This window comes from Puccinia triticina, chromosome 9A, assembly GCF_026914185.1.
Source record: "Puccinia triticina chromosome 9A, complete sequence".
Lineage (NCBI taxonomy): Eukaryota > Fungi > Basidiomycota > Pucciniomycetes > Pucciniales > Pucciniaceae > Puccinia > Puccinia triticina.
The window spans coordinates 2,487,238-2,497,087 of NC_070566.1; the positions used below are offsets into that span (position 1 = coordinate 2,487,238).

The 9,850-nt window shown below is 48.4% G+C and overlaps 2 protein-coding genes across 2 annotated transcripts; one reads left to right on the forward strand and one right to left on the reverse strand.

The window, feature by feature from the left end:
- Positions 1-857: 857 nt before the first annotated feature.
- On the forward strand, positions 858-2,713 carry PtA15_9A263 (uncharacterized protein; the record flags this gene model as incomplete). The annotated part of the gene is made up of 9 exons (XM_053172454.1): positions 858-911; positions 1,010-1,172; positions 1,269-1,714; positions 1,777-1,902; positions 1,969-2,021; positions 2,107-2,131; positions 2,219-2,342; positions 2,438-2,605; positions 2,691-2,713. 9 exons carry the CDS (start codon positions 858-860, stop codon positions 2,711-2,713), a joined length of 1,182 nt encoding a protein of 393 aa, XP_053023693.1.
- A 797-nt stretch (positions 2,714-3,510) lies between these two features.
- Positions 3,511-9,478, reverse strand: PtA15_9A264 (uncharacterized protein; the record flags this gene model as incomplete). Its single annotated transcript, XM_053172455.1, has 12 exons — positions 3,511-3,716; positions 3,808-3,935; positions 4,022-4,595; positions 4,668-4,938; positions 5,007-7,052; positions 7,134-7,550; positions 7,632-8,357; positions 8,474-8,922; positions 9,012-9,115; positions 9,188-9,266; positions 9,338-9,362; positions 9,437-9,478. The coding sequence occupies 12 exons, from the start codon at positions 9,476-9,478 to the stop codon at positions 3,511-3,513; spliced, it is 5,067 nt and encodes a 1,688-aa protein (XP_053023694.1).
- Between the last annotated feature and the right edge of the window lie 372 nt (positions 9,479-9,850).

The following is a 9,850-nucleotide window of genomic DNA, read 5'->3' on the forward strand; positions in this document are numbered from 1 at the left end:
GTCCCTCTGGGCAGAAATTTACAAGCCTTTTCAACGCAAAAAATGATCCCTTGTAAGTAAATCCTTGGAAATTTGAATTTATTGGGCTGCACATTATTTTTTGCGCGGATTTTCCTTTGCAAAGGAAATCCTTGCGACAAAAACACTTTTAAAATTCTATTTTGGTCCACCGCGTGGAAAATTGACAAGGTATGTTTTACAATGTTTGTTTTACAAAGTTGGAAAAAATGGAACAATCTCCGTAAAATTACAATTCACTCGCAGCTTAACGTAATTTTACATGGCTTCAATCTTGCAAAGCATAAGCCTTGTAAAAGAAGCATTGTAAAATTCGACCCCCCCCCCGTTTAAAATCAAGCATTCTCAAGAATAATTATGGTGTTCAAAATTGCACATGTCACTGTTTACATAAACTTGTAGAGCCAATTTTGGCTGGGAGATGTCAGCGTGCACCCAGCCAAAATTGCAGTTTATGATTGATGTACATAAAAAAATTCCAATTTTGAACACTATCAAACCCAGGAAAGCTGCCAGCCTTCAGGCGACGGCCCTCGCAGGAAGGCAAACTGATTTGTTTGAGTTGAAAATCAAAATTGCCCCCAAACTTCACGCATCCCTCGCTTCCCATGGCCTTACATCCAGCCTGGCGCCCTTCGAGGCTGCTCGCGAGGTGCCTTCGGCGCACCGGGATTGTGTAAGCGCTAGGGGGCCGCCAAGAGGCTTGCTTGTGTCTCGCCATGACGTAAGCGGGCCTGATGCGTGTGCGTCAGCTTCGAGCGCAGCAGGTTCCAGCTGCCGTTGACCGTCAAGACAACAACCAATCCACAACTCGAATACACCCCTTCAATCAACCCAACATGTCTGCCGATCAAGCGCAACTGCGGACACAAGCTTTGGAAGCTTATCGAAAGGTTGTTTTCTTTTATCTTCTATTTCTTTGGTGTTCATACTATTATTGATCGGTCTGTGAAACTAATCTGATAATACAATTACATCGTGGCTTTTCCAGAAACTAAAAGATCATGAAAGGTGCGCCGAAAGTCTGAAACGCTTACGCTTCTCGCTGAGGTCGTTGGAACAAGACTACGATAAGTCGGAGGAAGATATTAAGGCACTTCAATCGGTTGGACAAATCATCGGAGAAGTGCTGAAAGCTTTGGATGATGAACGCTGTGAGAGACAATCCCCTTGCTTTTCTAACTGTGTCTGAGGATTTCTGATAAGGGTGTGCCAAATCGAATCGAATATTTCATATGTTTCTATCATAGTTATCGTCAAAGCATCCAGTGGGCCGCGTTACGTAGTGGGTTGTCGAGCTGCAGTTCCGAAAGACAAGTTGAAGAATGGTGTTCGAGTTTCATTGGACATGACTACATTGACGATCATGAGGATCCTGCCCAGAGAAGTCGACCCTATGGTTTATAACATGTCGACCGAAGACCCCGGATCGGCCTCGTTTGCCGGGATTGGCGGTCTGTCAGACCAGATTCGGGAGCTACGAGAGGTCATCGAGCTGCCGTTGTTGAACCCGGAACTCTTCCTTCGAGTTGGTATCAAACCTCCGAAAGGTGTCCTCCTCTACGGCCCCCCTGGGACCGGAAAAACATTACTGGCAAAAGCCGTCGCCAATACGCTGTCCACAAATTTCCTGAAAGTTGTCAGTTCAGCTATAGTTGATAAGTATATTGGTGAATCAGCACGTTTGATCCGTGAGGTGAGTACAACTTTCAAGCCTTGAAGGCGGTGACTTGTTCAACTGACGCGTCGCCCACTCAGATGTTTGCATATGCCAAAGAGCATGAGCCATGTATCATCTTTATGGACGAGATTGATGCTATTGGAGGTCGAAGGTTTAGCGAAGGAACAAGTGCTGATCGCGAAATTCAGCGGACATTGATGGAGGTAAATATGTACCCAATTCCCGATTCTACGCCAGAACTAAACCGGTCTGCTTCTTGGATGTTTCAGCTTCTGAACCAAATGGATGGTTTTGATTATCTCGGACAAACAAAAATTATCATGTAAGTTTCACGACTACACGCCCACAATGCTCCACCATAAAATATATATGACTGATCGTCGGCGATTAATTTGCATTACCATCAGGGCTACCAACCGACCGGACACACTGGTTTGTCTTCGGTTCAGATGTTCACATCGGTCCATAGATCCATGATTTCCCACGCTGAATAAATGGGACGATCTGTTTATTACGCAGGATCCCGCCCTGATGAGGCCTGGAAGGTTGGACCGAAAGATTGAGATTCCTCTGCCGAACGAAGTGGCTCGAATGGAGATCCTCAAGATCCATGCCACCCCGATTCAAAAACAAGGGGAAATCGGTACATATACATCCAAAACTCCCTCCTTTCGCCCGGAGAGCTACTGACTTTCGTTCTTATATCATCTTTATTGTTTTCGGGACGGCGATATAAAGATTACGAGTCGATCGTTAAGCTGGCTGAGGGTTTCAATGGAGCTGATTTGAGGAACGTCTGCACTGAAGCTGGAATGTTCGCAATCAGAGATGACAGAGATTATATAGTCCAGGATGACCTGAACAAAGCTGTCCGAAAGATCCAAGAGTCGAAGAAGCACGAGACAAGTACGTCCAATTCTCTTACAAACAATCTGTCTCAATAATCTATTGAACTGATCCTCTGTTCCTTGATTGAAATTCCATTTCCTAGAGATGGAATATGGAGATGTGTAATTGTTGTTTCCACCTTGTTTTAGTAGCACCCGTTATTTGTTTTTATGGAAAAACATAAACATTTTTTTGTTCTTTTTGAGCCCGAGTTGAAATTCAGTTGCAACAATGTCGTCATTAATTCATGCAACATGGGCCGACCTCTTGTGGCATCTGCACCTCCTGCAAATGTTGAGTTAGGGCCAAAAAATGTGCATTTCGGTGTTAGTCCCAGAGGCTCCAGCTCTGCTTGTGCAGGGTGGGAAGAGCTCAATTCTCAACAGGAGGGCCTCCATTGGTTATCCCTGTAAAACATATTCAGACAACAACATTTATGCAATCTGGACATTCTGAAAGCCTTATTAAATCATTTTAGTTGATAAATTAAGCCGCGATCATCAATGTCACCTGTCTCTCTGGCCCTTATCTATCTATCCGCACTTGTAACTCAAGAAAACAAGGAAGCATTTGAGCCCCAAAGAAGCCCACCTGACGCCTTTCCTTTGTCTCTCAGATAAAGTAGTCCGACTCTCGATCCATATAAAGATTTATGTATATTTATCCAACCAAAGAAAAAAGATAAGGGAAAGAGAACACTGGGGCCGCATTGAACAATAAGTCGTATATATCGAGAGAAAGATAAAGAGAGAGAGAGGAAACAATGAACACACATGACAAACACATAAAAAAAGGACGACGTTTATGTGAAAAAGAGAGCTGAGAGACTATAAGTTTTCGTTCTCATGAATAAGCAACGATTTTCATTGGAATTGAGGGCAAACCAGTGCAGAACGTTTACGGTTAAAGAGATGGATGGGTCTTTAAAAGCCCATCATCCCGGGCATGCCGGTGAATTGCTGGCCCATCATGCCGGTAGGCTGGGCCTGCATCCCGCGCATCATCCCGCCGGCGCTGGGGGGTCCGCCGCCGTAAGCGCCGGTGGGCTGGCCGACCATCATCCCGTTGGACGGGCCTTGGGTGAGCATCAATCTGCCTCCAAAGCCGGGGCCAATGATCGGCTGCGATTCTGTATACACATTTCATAAACCAGCCGCCATCACATCGTCAGGGCCAGCCACAAATAATCGACGCAAGATAAGGGTGGATGAGGGTCTTACCTGTCTCTTCTACCGCCTTAGCTGATCGAAGACTCAGCTCTTTTAACTGGCGCTCGATCTGCTCAAGTCGACTGGTCTGTTCCCTCATCTGTTGCAATCGATAAGGCATCGTGTAATCGTTAAGCGCACTAGAAAATGCGAGAATGTTAAATCACAAAAAATAATCGGAAGATGCAGAGAAATATGATCCAGAGAAAAAATGGGATGAGCGTACTGTCTCCATTGTAGATCTTCAACAACGTCCGGGCGGATAAGGTCGTAACAGATGTAAAGACAAGCAGCAAAGCATTCTTTGTTGCCGATCTTGACGAAGTACTCGAGCAATTCCTCGACGATCTCGTTGGAGGCGGAGCTAGCGGCGGTGATCATAGCATCCTTGAAGAGTTTGTCGTCCTTACTCAAGCCGATCGACTCTTCGAACTTCCCGTTCTTGGCATAGAGTAATGCGGCCAAGCGTCTGAACTCGAGCAGCTCGTGGTTCTCGAGCCGCTTGGCCAGACTGACTTGGTCGAAGTTGTCGTGGTTCGATAGCGAGTCCCGGAGCGTCGCGTAATCTTCTTCTTCGATCAATAAGTCATGGTACGCTTCGTTGATCGCAGGTAGGTCCAGGTGCTGCACGGCAATCAGATACGGCTTGATCAACGGCAGGTTGTCCGTCTTTTGGAAGATCTTGACCACTCTAGTGTGGTCTATTCGCGGAACTAGAACCGTCAAGAGATCGGTCAAGAGGGTAGGCTGCTCTTGTAGATAGAACGAAAGCGCCTTGTAATATAGCTCAACATTGGCCACTGTAAAAAATAAACACCATTTTGGTCAGAAAGGATTCCAGAGTGTCTATTTTGTGTAAGAGGCTGCTGTACCTTTGACAACAATGTCTTTGAATTGGCCATGATCCCAAGCATCGGCAGAGCGCTCCATCATCGCCAAAACAGCGTTATCGAATTCATCATAATGGATGTACAAGAACACCAGTTCGGGCCAGAGATGGGCCTGCTCGGTGGCCCTGATCACTTTGGGGATGTTGATCCTCGACCAGAATAGTTTGAGATGTTCCATCAACTTAGCCGGCTTGTGTTTCGCATACAAGATCGAGAGTTCTGTGAACATGCCCATGTGAGCACGTTCGAGGCCCTAAAGTTGGAATTCAAGTTAGTTTAGGACACTCCACATCTACCAGATCAGAGCATGAGCTTGCGCACCAAACCGGCTTCAAGCAGCTGCATCAACTCCTCAAAATACCCTCTATTTTCGTAAAGTTTGACCAAGGATTGCAACTCTTCGGCGTGGACAACCAAGTTCAATCCACAGACCTGAGCCAGTCTGAATTCCTTCTTATCGATACAGGCCGAGTTGACCTGTTTCCAGACCTGAGTGTTCCCAGCCTTTCGGGCACAGTCCACAGCAGCTTGGTTGTCGCCAAGGTAAATCAACGTCGTCGCCAACCGGGCCCAGTTCGAGATCGCCGAGAAGAGTAGCCGGGCGGCCTCGTATAAGCCAGCCTCAAAGACTTGCTCTCCAGCACTCAGTTGATCGGCCACATTCGACATCGACAGGAACTCTTCCATGTCGTGCAGTCGGTCGGTCTTGGCATATGCCACGCAGAGCTCGGTATCGATCTTGGGCTCCCGGAGCGTCTTTCTAGCCATTTGCAAGTATCGGACCATGTCATCATGTTTACCTGCGCGGTCGGCGGTCTCAATAAGTTCCAAATAGTTGGTCGGATCGTCAGCCTTGATGTACGAGTCGATCGCATCTTTGATTCTCAATCCGTCTAGCTGCGCTTTACCCAACCGACTCCATACGGCTGGCTCGTTAACCTTCGTGGCATATTGGGCAGCTCGATCGATACTGACGACATGCTCGACCAACACATTCATCGCCTCCAGGTGCATTTTATGTTTTCGGAAGAGGGTAAAGGCTTCCTCAAACAAGCCATGCTCGATCGCAATCCCCGCAATCTCGCTGACATCAATATCTTCCAACTTGTCGATGTAGCCCATGACTTTACCCTTCTCAGATCGGATGGCGGTTAATAGTAGAAGCTTCTTCAAATTCGCATTGTCGCTGAATGGCGACGGCTCCAAGACAATCTTCTCCAACAGTTCGATCAATTCGATCGGTAGATCGGCGGCCAAGAAGGCCTTCACAGTAACCGAGACATCCTCCGGATTTTGGCTTTCGGGCACCGCAGTAGAGACGACTTGGTCGACCAATTGGCGGCGGTGCATGTTGTCGGGCTGTAACACTTGGGCCCATAACTCGAGCTGACGACGTTTGACAAGGTAACGGGCTTGTAGCTTGAACATCGAGTTTTCATTTGTGATCCGAATCAAATCTTCGTCGCAGAATCCTCGGGCATAGGCGATGTAAGCTAAAGTGGGGTCCCGTTTCTCGCAATATTTACCAATGGTCAGGGGGTCGTAGATTGTGTTTTCCTTCAAAAAGGCTTCGGGGTTTTGGTTGCTATCGATCAAGATCTTAGCCATGGCGTTGTATAGACCGACATCGGTTATACCCATTGCGATTCGCGCTTCGAGCCAGGGTAGGATCAATTTTAATCGGTTCCGCTTTTCGACTTCTTCGACCAGCTCGTCCACGGGAATCGGCCCAGTGACGGATGCCAGCAAGTTTTTTATCATCATTTCGTCCGCATCAACATCTAACAGCCCTCCAATCACCTGCGGCGCTCTTTGAGAGTTGACTTTCTGGACGTAAACCTCGATAAAGCTGGTTAAGCCATTTTGGTACAGGAAGAGAACTAGATCGTGGACAAAGTCGAACCGATCGCACACGATGATCAAAGGCAATTGATCGGACAACTTGGCTTCTTTCAAGAAGTTCTTGACTTTTTCCGGAGGGTAATAATTCGATTCTCGACAGATTCGTTCGACTTCTCTAATTTGACCAGTCCTGGTGGCTGCCTGAATATACTTGAAATGTACTTCGGGGTCTGTACTGAGGTTGACGATCGAGCCGAGGTAGTAGTAGAGTCCCTCGAACGTCTTGAAAGACTCAAACATTTCGATGAGCCTGACCGATCCTACAAGATCCGAGTATTTCGTGGCGGCTTGGACCACAATCTGTAGGTTCTGACGGATGTTGACCTTCAGCATTTCACAGAAACAGTCGACCGTTTGATCGACAGTCAATTTTCCAAAGTAATTGACGAGCCAGTCAGTGTTAAGAAGGTTTGTGTGAACCAGGACGCGCTTGATGTCGGAGATGTCTTCGTAATGCTCCAGTGCCTGAAATCCGAAGGGGTAGGATCAGATTACATTGATAAGTTTGCAAGCGCGATGATGATCGAACATAAAATCAAAGCTCACGCGCTGTAACAATCCGGCCTTCTCACAAAGATTGGCAACGCTTGGACGGTCGTAATGCGAAAACATCTCATTTCCCAGGATCGCATCAGCAACTTGAGGTGCATTGAGAAGGTTCATCTCCAGAAGTTTGGTTTGCAGATAGCCTTGCTCCGGTTTGTTTTCTTTCAAGGCATCCAAGAGGAAACTGGTGGCCTGCTGGATCATGTTCTGGGCCATGAAGATATCGATAACTCGTTCGACGTCCACCAAAGGACCAGACTCGTCGTTGATCAAGGAGCTTGCGAACTCCGCCCCACTGTCAGGGCTCAAGCGTGTGATATGTTGAAGCAGCGAGGCATAATCAGGAGTGAAGCCGACTCTTTTGGCGTAGACGACAATCTTACTAGATTGGCCTGTCTCCGCAAAACATGCGCAAACCTAGAGTGTCAATTTTTATGAAAGGCGTCAGACCCAGATGAGATGCGCTCCCATAGAAGGAGAGAAAAAAAGACACCGAACCTTATTGGGAATGTTGGCACGCAGATAGACACTCAGAGCTAGAGTCATATCGTGCGCTCGAACGATGTCGCCCAACTCCTCACTACAATCCAACTTGTCTTCCTTGAGCCATTTCTCCAAGAGTTGCTTGCGACCTTGAACGAGCACCGGGCGCGCAAGCTCCAAACTCTCGTGCTGGTTGAGTTTGCCCCTTTCCAGGAGGATCCCGAAGTATTGTAAGATCGGGCTGAGTTGACCGGGTTGCATGGGCACGGCCTTGAATTGCTCGATCGTTTGGGGCGTCCTAAGGATTCCGCGTGGGGAATTAGCGGCAACTTTGGCTGCCTCAGAAAACTGGCCAGACGAGAAGAGTTGTTGGAACTGTTGAACGTAGATGTCATCGGCTCCGGGCAGGTCGGCCCGAGAGGCCAGTTTGATGGCCAATTCGGGATTCTTGAGCGTGTTGAGAATGAAGGGGACGATCGTTTCTTCATCCACTGTCACCGAAAGCACTTGTCCCTTTCGATTGACTCCGATGATACCCGAACTGGTCTCGTGTTCAGCCGTCACAAAGATAGTCTCGCCCGATATTCGGTTCATATAGATACATGCGGCCGTTTCGACATCGTACAGATGGATAAAGCCGTACTTGGTGACCATGTAAATGATCTTGTGCTTTTTGGAGACCTGCATGGCCACTGGGAAGTCGTTAGTAGCCTCAGGCGGGAAGAAGACATCGACTGCCTTCTTGGCGAAGACCGGCTGGCCGGCTTGATGATCGATTTCTACAATGTGGAGCTAGGAAAGATTGTAACCGGTGAGCAAGGGAGATTCAAAGCGAGATAAGAGAAGGGAAATCTTACTTTGGCACCCGCTGCGGTTCGAACAGCAAAGGCGAAAAGTTTGCTGTCGGTGGTAGCGCCCTCCAAGCGATAGTCGGCAAAGCTAGCAGCATGGCCTTCGATCGATTGGCTGACGGCACGATCCTTGTTATAGAGCTGCATGCTACCTTTGACCTTGAACGCACTGGGGTTGCTGGGGTTGCCGGTAATCCCGACGAGGACCATCCATTTTTCGTCGGGGGAGGCGCGGTAGTTGATGATCTGGTGGCCAGCCAGATTCGCGTTTCGGTCGAAGACTTTGACGGGAGGACTTGTTGGGTCGAGGGCGGCCCAGTGGTAGACTGCGGTCTCGGTGACGATGCCCAGAGTGGAGTCATTGATCCACTTCCAAAACGAGACATCCTCATTCATCGCGTGTGACTTGACTTTCTGTTTGAGCTCGATGTTGAAGACTTGGAGTTGCCTCTGAGCTGTGATCGAAGAGGGGGTAGGGATGGAATAGATGCAAATCAGGATGAATGATCGATGGTTGCCTGCTGGCCATTCAGCCATGACTGACCTCGTAGGGCAATAACTTTTTGGACTGGATGCATGATTGCGCTTTCGGCGCTGATCGGTCTTCGCATGACATTGTTGGCATCGGCGAGATCGATGATGATCACTCTGGAGCAGAAGCCAAGGGAAGCGTCAGTTTGTAGGGCTCAGCGTGAAATATCTATGCCGAGTATAACTCACTGCTTCGCACTATTGACTTCCTCACGGACACACACGTATCGTTCTGATTCCATGGTGAGCGTGTTGAAGCCGATGGAGGCTGGAATTCACGGATGCAAGAGTTAGGTCAGCTGATCAAGCCAAGGACGGATACGAAAGATGAGTACTTACCTGGCTGGACGCCGAGGGCAGTGAGCTAATCAGAGGGGATCGATCGGATGATTAGCAGCCGGATCATCAACGGTTTGGGGGACAGTCAGCGGGTCTTACTTGGACATGTTCACAGAACGAGATCGGCCGCTGTTCGGCCATGGCGAGCTAGTTGAGGGGAAGGCGATGTGGAGGGGTGGATGTGAGAGGGTGTGGGTTATGAGGGTGGTGGTGCTGATGGTGTTCCCTGTGGTCTGTGCGATGTAGTAGCTGGTGGTAGTTGATGGGTGTTGGTCGTATCTTGGGTCATCAGCCTGCTAGATTATATTCGACAGAAACATCTGGCTATCAGTCTCCCCCAAGTATCTATTGATTCAGCATCAGCCATCAGTCATCATCCATCCATACCTTGCAGATTACGATGGCAGTGGTTCTTCCAGTCTGCAGTCTGCAGTCGGCAGTCTGCGTCTGCCGGGATGACCCTAAGCAGCCGATGACAGTCCCGCTGCCTCTGAGATGACGTACTCGACTGAC